The 16,380-nt window shown below is 43.8% G+C and overlaps 1 protein-coding gene across 5 annotated transcripts in view; it reads right to left on the minus strand.

The window, feature by feature from the left end:
* The window catches only part of STK39 (serine/threonine kinase 39), a 323,837-nt gene that overhangs the window by 244,999 nt on the left and 62,458 nt on the right, over positions 1-16,380 (minus strand). For all 5 annotated transcript variants that reach the window (XM_066346005.1, XM_066346004.1, XM_066346003.1 and 2 more), the window contains one exon: positions 16,103-16,215. In XM_066346005.1, coding sequence (XP_066202102.1) covers positions 16,103-16,215 — 113 coding nt within the window. The remainder of the gene's footprint in view (positions 1-16,102; positions 16,216-16,380) is intronic.

Here is a 16,380-nt window from a genome sequence, read left to right on the forward strand (position 1 = left end):
TAAATGGGAACTTCAATAAACCACATTTTTCTGCAATAGTCAAATTCATATTGGTTTTCTTTTGTCATTTTAAGCTATCACTAGATGACTAGTATCAAGTTTCAGCCGAATAATAACCCTCAATCAAAGGTATCAGACGGGTATAACTCACGTTTAAGGTGCTGTCCAAAAGCCACAAGAACAATCTAAATCGTCAAAGAAAATTCATTTATGCTGTTTTGTATTTATGATGAAATGTATTTATGTATTTATGTATCCTATAAATATTTTCAATCACAATGAACAACTACTTAACTTAGAGTTAACTTAAAATTATCTGACAATAATATTCCAGTTTGGGCTGTAACCTTGCATATTCAGTACTAATTAAGCCTCAAATATCTAAGACCCTATATGTTAGATAACTTTGCCAAAATACCATGACATGTCACACATACACACACCTTCATATATATGCTTGCTTACGTGCTTTTAACCATGGTTAAACTCCTAAGGAATCACTAACTTTTCTATTCTTTTCATTATTTAATAAAACTTTCCCTCATCCATTTAACTGATTACAGGTGTTCTAAATCTAACACTTTTCTATTCGGCAACTCCTGTCCTTTGAACAAGATCTGAAACCTGAGTTCCAGTTTCCATCTGTCTCTGGTGTTAGGTTTTGATACCATAAGATGCTTCTGAAGGAGACATGGAACACTGCCCAGACCATTCCGATTTCAAGTCCCTGGCATCTGCTCATTGTGGGGATGGCCCATTTTGACGGCATTTAGCACCAGGTAGGGTCCAGTTTAAACAGATCCCTCTGCTGTTCACAGAAATGGGAATAATCCATATTTCTTGAAAATATGTGTGCTCTACATTCTCACCATTTCATATTCAATGTACATGAATGTCTTTCCAGACTTCAAAGTTTTAAATCATTAATCAAAATGCCCATATGAAAAGAAATTCTTTTGCACTGATGCAAAGTTAGGTCAGGTCTGGAAAAACACGTTTTTTATCCCTTTGCATTTAAATGATCTGTATCATTTCCTACTCAAAGTATCAGGTTTTCTGACATGCCAGTGAGCACACTGTGAAACTGTGTGTGTGCGTGTGTGTGTGTTATGTGGGGTGGAGGGAATGGGGGGAGATGGGGGAGGTGGGGGGGAGATGGAGGAGATGGGGGGCAATGGGGGGAGATGGGGGAGATGGGGAAGATAGGGGGAGATGGGGGAGATGGGGAAGATGGGGGAGGTGGGGGAGATGGGGAAGATAGGGGGAGATGGAGGAGATGGGGAAGATAGGGGGAGGTGGGGGGAGATGGGGAAGATAGGGGGAGGTGGGGGGAGATGGGGAAGATAGGGGGAGGTGGGGGGAGATAGGGGGAGGTGGGGGGAGATAGGGGGAGGTGGGGGGAGATGGGGAAGATAGGGGGAGGTGGGGGGAGATGGGGAAGATAGGGGGAGGTGGGGGGAGATGGGGAAGATAGGGGGAGGTGGGGGGAGATGGGGAAGATAGGGGGAGGTGGGGGAGATGGGGAAGATAGGGGGAGGTGGGGGGAGATGGGGAAGATAGGGGGAGGTGGGGGGAGATGGGGAAGATAGGGGGAGGTGGGGGAGATGGGGAAGATAGGGGGAGATAGGGGGAGATGGGGAAGATAGGGGGAGATGGGAAAAATGGGGGAGATCGGGCGAGATGGAGGAGATGGGGAAGATAGGGGGAGGTGGGGGAGATGGGGAAGATAGGGGGAGGTGGGGGAGATGGGGAAGATAGGGGGAGATAGGGGGAGATGGAGAAGATAGGGGGAGGTGGGGGAGATGGGGAAGATAGGGGGAGATGGAGGAGATGGGGAAGATAGGGGGAGGTGGGGGGAGATAGGGGGAGGTGGGGGGAGATAGGGGGAGGTGGGGGGAGATGGGGAAGATAGGGGGAGGTGGGGGGAGATGGGGAAGATAGGGGGAGGTGGGGGGAGATGGGGAAGATAGGGGGAGGTGGGGGGAGATGGGGAAGATAGGGGGAGATGGGGGGAGATGGGGAAGATAGGGGGAGGTGGGGGGAGATAGGGGGAGGTGGGGGGAGATGGGGAAGATAGGGGGAGGTGGGGGGAGATGGGGAAGATAGGGGGAGGTGGGGGGAGATGGGGAAGATAGGGGGAGGTGGGGGGAGATGGGGAAGATAGGGGGAGGTGGGGGGAGATGGGGAAGATAGGGGGAGATAGGGGGAGATGGGGAAGATAGGGGGAGATGGGAAAAATGGGGGAGATCGGGCGAGATGGAGGAGATGGGGAAGATAGGGGGAGGTGGGGGAGATGGGGAAGATAGGGGGAGGTGGGGGAGATGGGGAAGATAGGGGGAGATAGGGGGAGATGGAGAAGAGAGGGGGATGTGGGGGAGATGGGGAAGATAGGGGGAGATGGAGGAGATGGGGAAGATAGGGGGAGGTGGGGGGAGATAGGGGGAGGTGGGGGGAGATAGGGGGAGGTGGGGGGAGATGGGGAAGATAGGGGGAGGTGGGGGGAGATGGGGAAGATAGGGGGAGGTGGGGGGAGATGGGGAAGATAGGGGGAGGTGGGGGAGATGGGGAAGATAGGGGGAGGTGGGGGGAGATAGGGGGAGGTGGGGGGAGATGGGGAAGATAGGGGGAGGTGGGGGGAGATGGGGAAGATAGGGGGAGGTGGGGGGAGATGGGGAAGATAGGGGGAGGTGGGGGGAGATGGGGAAGATAGGGGGAGGTGGGGGGAGATGGGGAAGATAGGGGGAGGTGGGGGGAGATGGGGAAGATAGGGGGAGGTGGGGGAGATGGGGAAGATAGGGGGAGGTGGGGGGAGGTGGGGAAGATAGGGGGAGGTGGGGGGAGGTGGGGGGAGATGGGGAAGATAGGGGGAGGTGGGGGAGATGGGGAAGATAGGGGGAGATAGGGGGAGATGGGGAAGATAGGGGGAGATGGGAAAAATGGGGGAGATCGGGCGAGATGGAGATGGGGAAGATAGGGGGAGGTGGGGGAGATGGGGAAGATAGGGGGAGGTGGGGGAGATGGGGAAGATAGGGGGAGATAGGGGGAGATGGAGAAGATAGGGGGAGGTGGGGGAGATGGGGAAGATAGGGGGAGATAGGGGGAGATGGGGAAGATAGGGGGAGATAGGGGGAGATGGGGAAGATAGGGGGAGATGGGAAAAATGGGGGAGATCGGGCGAGATGGAGGAGATGGGGAAGATAGGGGAGGTGGGGGAGATAGGGGGAAATGGAGGAGATGGGGAAGATTGGGGAGGTGGGGGAGGTGGGGGAAATGGGGGAAATGGAGGAAAGAAACTCTTTTAATTAATCTAAGGAGAAGTTCTTTTAGATAAAATATGGATATCACTTAACAAATTCTATTCCTTTAAAATTTTGAGTCTTAGAGGTACCAATTGGACATTTAAAGCCCCTGAGGTTTTAATTTTTATTTTATTTATTCATTTTAGAGAGGAGACAGAGAGGGAGAGAGAGAGAGACAGAGAGAGACAGAGAAAGAGAGGAGAGAGAGACAGGGGGGAGGAGCTGGAAGCATTAACTCCCATATGTGCCTTGACCAGGCAAACCCAGGGTTTTGAACCGGCGACCTCAGCATTTCCACGTCAACACTTTATCCACTGTGCCACCACAGGTCAGGCTACCCCTGAGGTTTTAAAAGATAAAAAAGGGCAAGAACTACAGAAACCACCCTTACTAATCCACCCCATGGCAGATCCAAGAAGGGGGGGGGGCTGAGAGTGGACCTGCATCAGTCTGACCCCTCCCAGCCTCACGCTCCTCTTCCATGAAGCCTCACTGCTCCTCTTCACTGGCCATGGGGTCCCTGTCCCCCGTTCCTACACCATCCATATTACTGCACAGCCTCTCCAGGCAGGAGAGCATCTAACACTAAAAGACATGCTGAAATTTGCCTTAGAGAACACTACTCACTCTGCCTTATGCTAGCACTGAACCCCAATGGTAAGAAATATTTCCACACAGAGGGTAGAAATAACGCTTGAAGAAGAAAGAACTAAGTGCTGTACCTGCCTATCCAATCCTTATTTTAGCTTATATTTAAAGTTTTTGTGGAGCTGCCCTTCTAGAGAGGTACAAACTTTGTTTGTATTTTTACCATGGTCAGAATATTTGTGGACCCCCCACCACCAATTCTTAAGTCGATGATATTAGGAGGTGGGGCTCTTGGAGGGTGACTAGATCATCAGGGTGAAGCCCCCACGAATGAGATTACTTCTCTTATAACAGAGACCCCAGAGAACTAACGCACTGGCCCCTTCTGCCATGGGAGGAAGCAGTGAGAAGTCTACATCCTGAAAGATGCCCCCTCCACACTATGCTGGCATCCTGGCCTCAGCCTTCCATTCTCTAGACTGCGAGAAATAAACTTCTGTGGTTTGTAAGCTAACCAGCCTGTGGTATGGATTTTTGTTATGGCATCCCAAACTAATTAAGACAACTTTATATTGTTTTTATATTTTATATTTTGAAAAAAATAAACATTTCTTCAGTCATTCTACAGAACTACATACTTTTTCTATTTCTTTTCAAAACAGTGATGATGGCTGCTATCTGAATCCTTTCTTGGTGACAATCTCTCAGCTAAATTATCCAACTTTTCCCAATGCCCTAACACCACATACAGAGTAGGCCAAGCCATTTAATCCCAAACACATTCATTGCTCCCTCTCTCTAAAAGTGACAAAAGTATTGACCAAAGAATAAATGAACATGATTTTATAAAAACCTTTTCTCTCATTCTTCCTGCAGAATGAATGTATGCTAATATACATTGTTCACTTAATTAGCGTACAATCCATGGAAGAAGTGTGATTGAGAGCCATGCTTCTCAAACCCGAATAGGTGTACAGATCACCTGGGGCCCTTGTGAAAATGCAGGTTCTGAACCAGCAGGTCTAGGTGGGGCCTGAGAGCCTGCATTTCTAATAGACTTCGAGTGGCAAAGTGGCAGAAGGCAGGCAGAGAGGCAGTGGGCGGCGGGAACGGGGAAGGAAGGCCGAGTAGGAGCGCAGGCCGGCGTCCCCACCTCGCTGAGTCGGACCTGAGAAAATGGGTGGGAAGCAAAGTTGGAAATCGGGGAGACTGTCGCATTAAAATGGTCTGAATTTCACAACTACAGGAAAGGGTAAAAAATTCGAAGGGAGAGAATAAAACACAGGGTCAAAGTGGGAAGAACTCAAAAGACTCTGAAATCCAGGCCACGCATTTGCCAAGACCACAGTCAAGGAACAAGATGCGGTGGCCCCTTTGGGAGTCCAGTGAAATAGGACAGGCATGTCACCAAGTACCAAACCAGCCACGGCACAGTGTTTGATCTTCCCTGGAGTTAAAAGAGCTGGACTGCTCACGCAGCTTCATTTGAAGCACATCACAAGTCAAATCTCACAGGAGTGAGAAAACGGACCTGAAATGGAATAGTTTCTGCTGAAACTGAGGGCAGCCACCGCAGTTCCCCTCTGCTGTGAGTGATGCGACAGAAGACAGGCCAAAGAGGGACCTCCCGCTGCTGTGCCGCCAGCCAAGTGTGCCAAGCCAAGGCATGACACGGGCACCGCAGGTGCGACACACTAGGTTTGGCGGGGGACACAAAACAGTTTCCTGCCCTGGATAAATGATGGAGTGGGAGGGGAAAAAACTGGCCCCCAAAACCAAAAACTAAAAAACACACAACTCTTTAAAACATTTACAAGGCATTTTCTGATACTGCTATATGTTTGTTTCCCCATCCTTTTTCCAAAAAAATTATTTTCCTTTAATTAGTACTGAGGACAAGCAGGAACTGTAGCAAGGACGTGAGTCAGCAGGAGCCACTTCAGAAGGGCTACAGTCTAAGACCCGGCGGGCTTTGAGGCTCGGCTATGCCGTTCACCAGTTTGATAATCTGGTCAGGTTACGCAGCTTCTTTTGAGCCTCAGTTGCCTTTTCTGTAAAAGGAGCTTAACAATGCCATCTGCATAGGACGCGAAATGAGATCTGTAACAGTCTTTGCAAAGTGCCTAGCACATAACAGAAATGTTACTAGTCAGTCTCTTGATGTCCCAGTACCCTCTTAGCCTGCGAGCATCCCTACATGATCACTAATCTCAAGTGTCCCCGGTTCTGGACTGAACCTCAAAGGCACACAGATTGACCCTGGCAGTGGCACTGCTCCTACAGAAACGTCACAGGATGTGCTGTGTGTGCCCTGCTGGCTGGAGGAGTGTCTTATGACTTGGGCATGGGTCTCTGGGCCATGAATTTTTAGCGTCCTCCCTGAGTCTCCATTTCCCCACCCATGTTTCTCCTAGTTGTCTCACCCTGTGTTTAACTGATACCACCTTTTCATACTTCGTGTATCCTGGTACACTGCCTCAAACCATTTTGGAATAAGAAATCTAAACAGACGCTTATGCAAAGGGCTCAGAACAAAGAGAAAGAAAAAAAAGAGTTTGAAGATAACAAGAATTAGGAAAATGTGAAAGCCTAGAATTTTTTGTCCCTTAATAGTGTGAGATTCACACTTAAAAAGAAAAAGTTTAAATGAATTCTGAATTCAAAATATTAAACTATATTTAACCAAATTAGCATATTTTCACAATTTATGTAAATTCTTCTTTATTTGTATTGATGGCAAAATATCCTACTCAGCCTTAGCTAAGAAATCACACCTACGCTCCAACATTTTATGCAGTTAAATCCGAGGAGATGCTACAGCTAACTTCCTTCTAAAGCAGAGGTCCTCAACCTCAGCTGCACACTGACATCGCCCGGGGAGCTGTGAAAGAACTAATGCCTGGGTCCCAGCCCTGGGGATGCGGATGGAAGCTGGTTTAGGATACAGCCCAGGAATAAAACTCTTCAGAGCTCCCGGGTGATTCGAATATGCAGCCACGGCTGAGACTCACTGCTTTCGGGCTAAGCATTGAGATGCACCACTCTTTCCGCGAGATGCTGAGAGAAACATCTACCTCCCAGGCACATTTCCACTCCACAATTCAACTTAAACAGATAAAAACAAGTATGATCTATAAATACTATTAAACAAAATATGTATTTTCAAGTGTAAGAGATAACCAAATACATCTTTAAAACGTATTCAGCACCCTCCAAGTATTAAAAGAATTCCCTTAATGACAGTAGGGTTAACCGTGTTAAATTAAACCACTTTGCAGAAAGTTGGTCTCCAGCTTACACTTCTATAACATCAGCATCATTATGAAGGGTAACCTAACCAATATTCATAAATAACCCTATAGTTTAAGTAGAAAAATGTTTTTCAAAAAGTAAACATGGAATTCAATTATTTCAAATGTCCGCCAAGCAACAGAAGAAAAAGACTGACAAAATTCTTAAAAGAGCAGTGTATTTTTTCTGGACTGTCATTTTCAGTCATGAAAAATATCATTGTGAAATTTTTTTAAGTATAAGAAATTTTATACCACATATGCAGAAAACTCTCACCTCTTTTAGAATAATAGAACAACAGGGAAAAACTCAAGAAAGAGTAAGTCATGTATTCTGACTTGTACTACTTATAAAGGAATCAACCAATGTCCCTTCCCACTTAGTTTTGTAATCATTTTCACATGATTTGGTTATCTGTGGTTAAGCATAGTCCAATGAAGGCAAGATTAGAAATGGAGAAAATCTAGATATTTCAAAGACAGAAGAACATTTTAAGAAATCAGAAAAACGGAAGCATAAATTCTGTGACAGCCTTACTCAGTGTTGATAGAAGTTTTTCAAGTTATAGAGAGCAGCTATAAAAAGGTCAAGTGTCATGGGAGCTGGAGGGCTGGGAAAATCCCCCCAAGTCCCCAGGCAAACACCATGGGCAAACGTCTACCTGCTGGCAGACGGAAAGTACGTCTCAGGGCCCTGGCTGTGATGCCACAGAATCGGGCACTCTGCAAAAACTGAAAACGAGCTCAAGAATTCTGGTTGGAAAGGTAGAAGCCACCGTACAGTTATTAACTTGAAAAGAAACAAGGAGAGGAAAGTAAGCAAAGAATAAAGGAGGAATGTTGAAATACTACAGGAAGGAGCCATTATCTTTTCGAGTTGGGTGAAAAAGTTCTTTAGCAAATAGTCATAAGGATGCCTTATGGGTTCTGAGAGCTCCTCAGTTGGTCATCATGGAATCTGAATCAGACTCAGCCATCGACAGACTACGGTGTGGTCATTTAATGGTCAACGACTGGGAGTCCTGGAAAATGTAAAATGGAAGACTTCATTAACAACAGACTCACAAAGACTTTTCTCGTCAGCCAGTGGATGCTGCTGGAATCCAGCGGACCGACGTTTAGCACTGCTGCTGCATTTGGCTTTATCATCAAAAGGTAAGAATGTGCGGCGAAAGGAAAGTATCTTCTTAGTTCTGGTGTCCCATGTCCCATGCCCAGATGCCGTCTGCAGTCTGGGACTCGGCTAGGGAAGAACCGTTCCACAAAAGTGGCAGAAACCCTGCCTCATACTCTCCAACCTTCTTCCTGAGTATTTCATAGTTCACCTTTCTCAGCAGCAGCTTAATTAATTGTGGAAATAACCATACCAAAATAAGAAAGAAAATGACAGGAAATTACAACCCAAGCAACATTTTTCCAGAAGTCTTCATGGCAAAAGTGAGGTATAAAGAAAATGAGATGTATCTAAAGCTATGTTCAATCTGGGAAGGTTTTCCCCATCTTTCTCCTACTCTGAAAATGAGTATGTGTTGGGTCTCTTTGTTATGAGCACATGTAAGTCCAGAAAAATGGCCTTGCAATGTTAATTTCCACTTACTTTTAAAAAAGAGAGAGAAATAAACATTTTAGCAAGCCATTTCCAACAAATGTATAAAAACAAAAGTAAATTCAATTAGTATATTTAATTATCTGAATCAACTATAACTTTTAAATTTGATGTTCCAAAAACAAAAATTGTTTTCTCCAACCAAATCATATAAACTCCTAAGATAATGTATCTTAAGAGCTTAAAAATAATTTTACATATATAGTATCTATTTTCTAATTTCTTAAAAATATAATTCTTCAAAATATCCAAAAATTTCTCATTTCTGATTCTGTTCTCTGTTGGACTATACTTGGGTAAATACAAACTCCAAATACATGAAAATTCCAAAGAATAGTGGCAAGGGACAAATGACAACACTAAACTCAATGACTGAGACCTGAGAAGCTCAAAACAGCACCATATTCAGTGAAGTAGACTTGTATTGTAATTCTGCGTCTTTGGTATAAAACATTCTACAAGAAACAGCCACACGTAATTTGTTACCACATATAACGAGGAACTAAGCTGGAATGTAAGTAATTAATTTACTTGTTAGAAAGTTCTTTAGTTCAAGAAGAATGGAAAAATACTCTCATGATACAATTAAAAATCCAGTTTTTTAAGCTGATGTCCTCAAACTTGTTTATTTGATGTCTTGTTTATTTTTTCTACAATAAACAAGATAGACAAAAGTATCAATATAATTACAGAGATTAGGTTAAAAAGCACAAAAAAGATTTTAAAATGGAAGGAAAGAGGGAAGAGAGGGAGAGAGAGAGAAGGAAGGGGGAGAGGGAGGAGGGGGAATAGGAAGGAGGGGTGTAAGGGACACCGGATGAAGAGAAACGAGACATAATAAAGTAACACTACAGCAGAAAGCAAAACGGGCAGTGCCTTTGTTCTCAGAAAACAACAGTTCTTCATTTATATATAAATACTATTAATGAGATGAATAGAATATGTCTATAGAGATGATACAGGAAGAGGAGGGAATATACCAGAGTTTTTCCAATTCGACAGAGAAACTCCTCCTTTATGTGCACAGGAGAAACAGATGGCGAACTCCCAACTCAAATCTCTGTCTTCAGAGCGGATTCTGTTACCCGACAATACTGGAGTGACTTGACTCTATCCTAAGTTATAAAGCATAATTTGCTAGTAATTCATGTTTTAGTTCAAGCGACTTTAAAGTGATTTCATTAATTAATTTTAAAATACACCGAATCACAGAACTTTGATGATAAAAATAAATTCGTATCATCGAGTAGAATTCTTTGCTGAATAAATGAAGAGACTAGGAGCAGGGGTGAAACTGGTGTGTCCAAATTCCACGACCCCCATGAGGAACACAGGCCCTCTGACCAAAGAGCTCTTCTCCCTCTCTCATAAGTTTCAGCATTCATCACTTCTGTGTAGCTTAAATGACTGCTCACATCTGTCGACTATCACAAACTGAAATCTTTTAGTGATCATTACATATTATTTTATAATCTCTAGACTTTTCTCTCATTTATTTTTCTAAGAAACAAGCACTTTGCCTGGCCCCAGGGCCCTGACTTCTCCTACACATCTAGCCCGCATGCCCCTAAGAGTTAAACTCTAAGTTTTCGTGGCACAATGTGTATGGAAAGAATGAAAAACGCTACTCAGTTTTCTATGACTAAGTACCAAAGACAGACTAAAAATGTGAACTCAAATCTATAGAAAGAATGAGAATGATATGTTTAAAGTAAAAAAATCATAAAGTTGCCTGACCTGTGGTGGCACAGTGGATAAAGCATCGATCTGGAACACTGAGGTCACTGATTCAAAATCCTGGACTTGCCCAGTCAAGGCACATATGGGAGTTGATGCTTCCTGCTTCTCCCCTCTTCTCTCTCTCTGTCTCTCTCTAGCTATCTCTCTCCTCTCTAAAATGAATAAAATCTTTTAAAAAATAAATTAAAAAAAAAAGAAAATATTGCCTGACCAGGCGGTGGCACAGTGGATAGAGCGTCAGACTGGGACGCAGAGAACCCAGGTTCGAGACTCAGGTCACCAGCTTGAGTGCGGGATCATCTGGTTTGAGCAAAGCTCACCAGCTTGGACCCAGGGTCGCTGGCTTGAGCAAGGGGTCACTGGCTCAGCTGTAGCCCCCCAGTCAAGGCACATATGAGAAAGTAATCAATGAACAACTAAGGTGCCACAACGAAGAATTGATGCTTCTCATCTCTCTCCGTTCCTGTCTGTCTGTCCCTGTCTGTCCCTCTCTCTGATTCTGTCTCTGTCACAAAAACAAACAAAAAACAAAAAAAAATTTTTTTAAGTCATAAGGTCAAGTACTATAAGTACTATAATCACCCGAAATGTTAATCAATCCCTGGGTAAAAATAAAGGAGAGTGCTCCAAAGGTTTGAAAAGTGAATTTCCAGATAAATAAAAGGACTATTCGCATTCACAGGATTCACCATCACCTGGTGATAAAGACTGAAAAGACAGATGGTTTGAAAAAGAGCAGATTAATTCCCCACTCATGTAATGGGTCTTAAGGGAAGCCAGGTGTACCCTGCAGTAGCATCCGCAACCTCTGAGGCTGACCGCAAACCAGAGAACCAGCTTTTTCAAGAAACCTCAAGGCTATCTTTACAGAGAATACACTAATCCACATGACAGTAGGTCAGACCCTTTCAGTAAGTCTTAAATTCCTCCTGGAAGGCAAGATCTCCCTCAATGGAATACACATAAGAGAATCTATCAACCAGCTAAACCATGGGAAAATGTACAGAAAGATAGCCATAACTCAAAAATATCTCACCGCCCACTACAAAAATGAAATGACTCATTTACTAGTCAAAGGCTCCCCAAAGAACAGGGACCCTCTTTGTTTTCCTATCACCTACCAGCTCCTCCCAGCTAGTAGGGTTTAATTATGCATTTAACAAGTTCTGCTCTAAAACAATAAGTATCTCCCAAAGGGTGTTCAGATAACTATAATCAATCATTTATACTATTGTAAGATTAACAAATACAGAATTAACAGCAAATGTGGGATTAACAAATATAAGAAATTACCTAGGGCCTAGCCAGGCGGTGGCACTGTGGATAGAGCATCAGACTGGGACACAAAGTACCCAGGTTCAAACCCCAAGGCTGCCAGCCTGAGCACAGGCTCATTTGGCTTGAGTGCGGACTCACCAGCCTGAGCGCGGGGTCGCTGGTTGAGCGTGGGATCATAGACATGACCCCATGGTCGCCTGCTTGAGCCCAAAGTTTGCTGGCTTGAAGCCCAAGGTCGCTGACTTGAGCAAGAGGTCACTTGCTCAGCTGTAGCCCCTCCCCCAGTCAAGGCACACATGAGCAATCAATGAACAACTAAGGTCCCGAAGTTGAATAGTTGGTGCTTCTCATCTCTCTCCCTTCCTGTCTGTCGGTCCCTATCTATCCCTCTCTCTGTCTCTGTCACACACACATAAAAAATTATCTAGGAATCTAGTTTGGGGTGGTTAGGAATATAGAACAGACCAGTAATACCCCTTTGGGTACTGGAAAATTAACCACCAAGATCACCTTACCTAGAGAGATTAATATATAGTTAAAGGCCAAAATCCAAGACATATATAAAAATTTAAAATAATTGGTTTAGACTGACTAAATGCTAATCATGTGATGCCAAGAAAAATATTCTAAAATGTTTTTGTTGTTTAAATAAAATGAATTTTTTGTGAGCATATACTTTTGTCCTCCCACATACAACCAAACTCATCCTTTTCATGGGCCTAAACACAATGTAGAGACTCTAAGTACTTACAAAATAAGTTATTACTGTGTATTAGACCTAAAACCAAATTATCAGTAATATCACTACACATTTCTCAATAGCAGAAATTTTATTTAAATTGCCAATTATTTAGCACCAATGATCTCAACATTATTCCCTTCATTTTAAGAGAAACTGGCACTATAATATTTTTTGCTTCAGAAATCAGGAAATCACTTGAATCATGCTTTAGCAAAACCCAGAACAAACTCTATGACCACAGGAACATCTAACAGCCTCCACCCCATAAAGAAGCAGAGGCCAATTGTCCAACACTGCTTTGTGCCATCACATCTGACCTGTGTAAATGCCACCTTACTGTGGGAGTCAGGGTAAGGGGTTAAGAACAGGTCGAGAGTAGGGGGAGGGAGGCGATACCGTGTCAGCAGGAGAGGTAGCTGTTGCAATAGCCAGCAGACAGTTGATAACTGACTTCTATGATATAACACTCACAAGATAAGGATTCCAGTGACTATTGTTTCTTATAAGAACAATGGTTTCCAGTTAACACATGGCATAGAGTGTGAAATGATGCAGAGCACTGACCTGTACATAATACACACACACCCAGAATTAAAGGATTATCAGGATACCGGATGTCCAAACACTGCCAAAATGTGAACCCACAGAGATAATAAAAGTGCAATTAACAGCACTACTAGAAATGGAAAGGATTACAGCAACTTTGTGCCATACAATCTCATCTGCCAACAGCTAGACCACAAAAGCCTAGCAATATCAGACAAGCAATGCTATAAATCCCATTCCTTTTTGTTTGAAAATGTAATACATCCTAAGAACCAGACCCACCGCCACCGCCCCATCTCTAGAAATATCAAGGTCAAAGACTCACCCTGACCAAATAGCTCAGTTGGTTAGAGCATCATCCTGACATGCTAGGTCACAGGTTAGATCTCTCTGGTCAGGGCACACACAAGAATCAACCAATGAATGCATAAATAAGTGGAACAACAAATCGATGTTTCTCTCAAATCAATAAATCATTTTTCTAATAAAGGTCAAAGGCACAAGATAAAAAAAGATCAAAACAATAAAATAATATACCTTCTTAAATGAAAATAGATAATTATGCACATATATTAATATAACATAGCCATTAAGGGGGGGAAAGAATGAAAGAAATAAATGACTTAATAATAATAAACAAGCTCACTGGCCCTGGCCGGCTAGCTCAGCGGTAGAGCATCAGCCCAGCATGTGGAATACCCAGGTTCGATTCCTGGCCAGGGCACACAGGAGAAGTGCCCATTTGCTTCTCCACCCCTCCCCCTCTACTTTCTCTGTCTTTGTCTTCCCCTCCCGCATCCAAGGCTCCATTGGAGCAAAGTTGGCCCGGGCGCTGAGGACAGCTCCATGGCCTCTGCCTCAGGTGCTAGAATGGCTCCAGTTGCAATGGAGCAACGCCCCAGATGGGCAGAGCATCGCCCCCTGGTGGGCACACCAAGTGGATCCCGGTCATGCACATGCAGAAGTCTGTCTCCCCGCTTCTCACCTCAGAAAAATAAATAAAATAATAATAATAAACAATAAGCTCATTAATCCTAAATTCTCAGATTAATGGAGGCATACAGAGGCAAGCACAAAGCCATAAAAGCACCAGTCCTTACATTGACAATTCTGCCTAAATTACGAATACCCCCAAATGACACTGATAGGCATCCTGGTCCCAGGGAAACAAAGGAAAGGGCCTGGAATGACAGTCTCCTAATGGCCTCCACTTGGCCCCTTCCACAGCGACCATCCCTGAGAGGCAACTGCTGATAAAAATCAGCAGAGGGAAAACATGGAAGAGCTGGGCACCTCTGAGGGCTTGGTAGAGAGCAGGGACCACAGCACTGGCCCAGAAGGCTGGTTCCAGAGCCGTCAGACACAGTGCACATAAACCTCACACGCTCTGTATGATACCCCAAAGATGGCCACGAGGCCTGCCAAGTATGTTAGCACCACAACCAAGTATGTTAGGCAATTCTTCAGTGCTGTTTCTGAACAGTATGTAAGTTTAAAAGTATACTCCAAGTTTTTTTAAAAACTAATGTATACTTAGTATAGTCAGAATTTGAGGTTCCTAAAGAGATCTTAGCAATCTCCTGATTCAACTCTCCTTTTAAATAGGGCAAAGCTGTTAGGTAACTTGACTACAGTTAAAAAAAAAAAAACAAGTTAGTGGCAGAAGTAGGACCTGACTCTGTACAGCTTGTTCAATACTTTTTCCATTCAGGGAAAGTGACCTTGAAAATTGGTCAGATGACAAAAGCACTATTTGATTGGCCACCATAATAACAAGCAATACAAGTACACAGTAACAGTTTCAGTGTGAGCAAAGCACAAAGAGGGTAAAAGCCTTAAATGTATGCAAATTTTTAAATTAACATTAAATTATGGAAGTCCTTGCTTTAATCTGAGTTTTAGCTGGCAATCTGTTGCTTCAATCCCAGTGAAAGCTATGCCTTGTGTAGCCTAATTTAAAATGTAAGGCCAAACAGATATGGAAAAGTACCGCCTATCCTTGTACTTAATTTATACTATAGTGTGCTGTAATTAAGCCTGAAAGAAAAGCTATATTCTGAGTAAAGACAAAAAGCTCTTGTTAATGGCATTCCATTCCCAATGTAGAATATAACAAAAGCCTTCTTCACTTGGAGCCAACTGTCATTATAGTTTGTAGCTTGTATGGGTTATTGGGCTAATATTTGTACTGGGATTAGTGTTGGAATAACCAATCAGTTAACTCCTCCACTGCGGTCTTCTATTATCCTCAAATAAATGGCCAAAAGGCAAAGAAGAAAATTGGCAGGCAGAACGACAACTATATTTATGAGATTAAACTCTCAAACCCTTCACAGTTTGCCGGGCAACTAATAACCATTTGCCAAGCTGTTCATTTAATAATGAGTCAGTTAAGCCAAAAGCAAATGTTCCTTCAACCAACCAGTGCTACTAGGGTCATGGCCACGCTGACAAGCTTCAATTATTTATGTGATATTCTTCATTTACAATAAGAGTTACAAGTTTCCATATACAAAAACTACAAACTCTTCTTAATTAGCCAAAGGCAAGCTACCCTACAGTATTCTGCGTAACTGGAATTTGTAGGTGATGTTGTACTTTATGACCAACAAATTGGAGAGTAATTTGTGTCCCAATTCTAGACTGAGGGCCAGTCCCCATCCAACCCTGCACTTGGTGTCACCTGACCGTAGATCATCTGAGCCTGTTCTCTCCTTTTAGAAAACAGAGCCCACACTGAGACCCTCCCCACCCAGGAACTGAAAGGACTGAGCAAAATACTGTTTGTCAAAACGAAGCATGCTATACAATGCAATCATAAGGCATAGCATAACTAATCAGGGAGGATAAAGTGGTGCGGACTGCAGGCTGTGCTCCAAGACATGCATGCCTCCAAACGGGAGATCACACCACGGTGCTGAGCTCTGGCCTCTCCTGCTGCTCCCGCATGCCACATACCCATACCATGAGTTACGAAAAGCACCCAGCTGGTATCCCCTTCACTTTTACTTACTAGTAGTTCGTCCATACTGGTCTGGCATTTTTCCAAGTTGATCCGCTTTATTGCCACACGTTCCTGCCTGGGTTTGCATAGGGCAGCCTGGACCACAGCAGTTGCTCCACTGCCTGCAATGAGATAAAAACACCAGCTATCAAATGGCACGCTTTCCGGTAACTATTCATGACCCCTTTCATAAATATCTATGTTTTTAAAGCTTTTAACTCAAGGTATTCACAAAATCACCATTTGACATCTTTTTAAAAGTTTTTTTTTGTTGTTTTTTTGTTTTG

The sequence above is a fragment of the Saccopteryx leptura genome, chromosome 7 (assembly GCF_036850995.1).
Source record: "Saccopteryx leptura isolate mSacLep1 chromosome 7, mSacLep1_pri_phased_curated, whole genome shotgun sequence".
In the NCBI taxonomy this organism is placed as follows: Eukaryota; Metazoa; Chordata; class Mammalia; order Chiroptera; family Emballonuridae; genus Saccopteryx; species Saccopteryx leptura.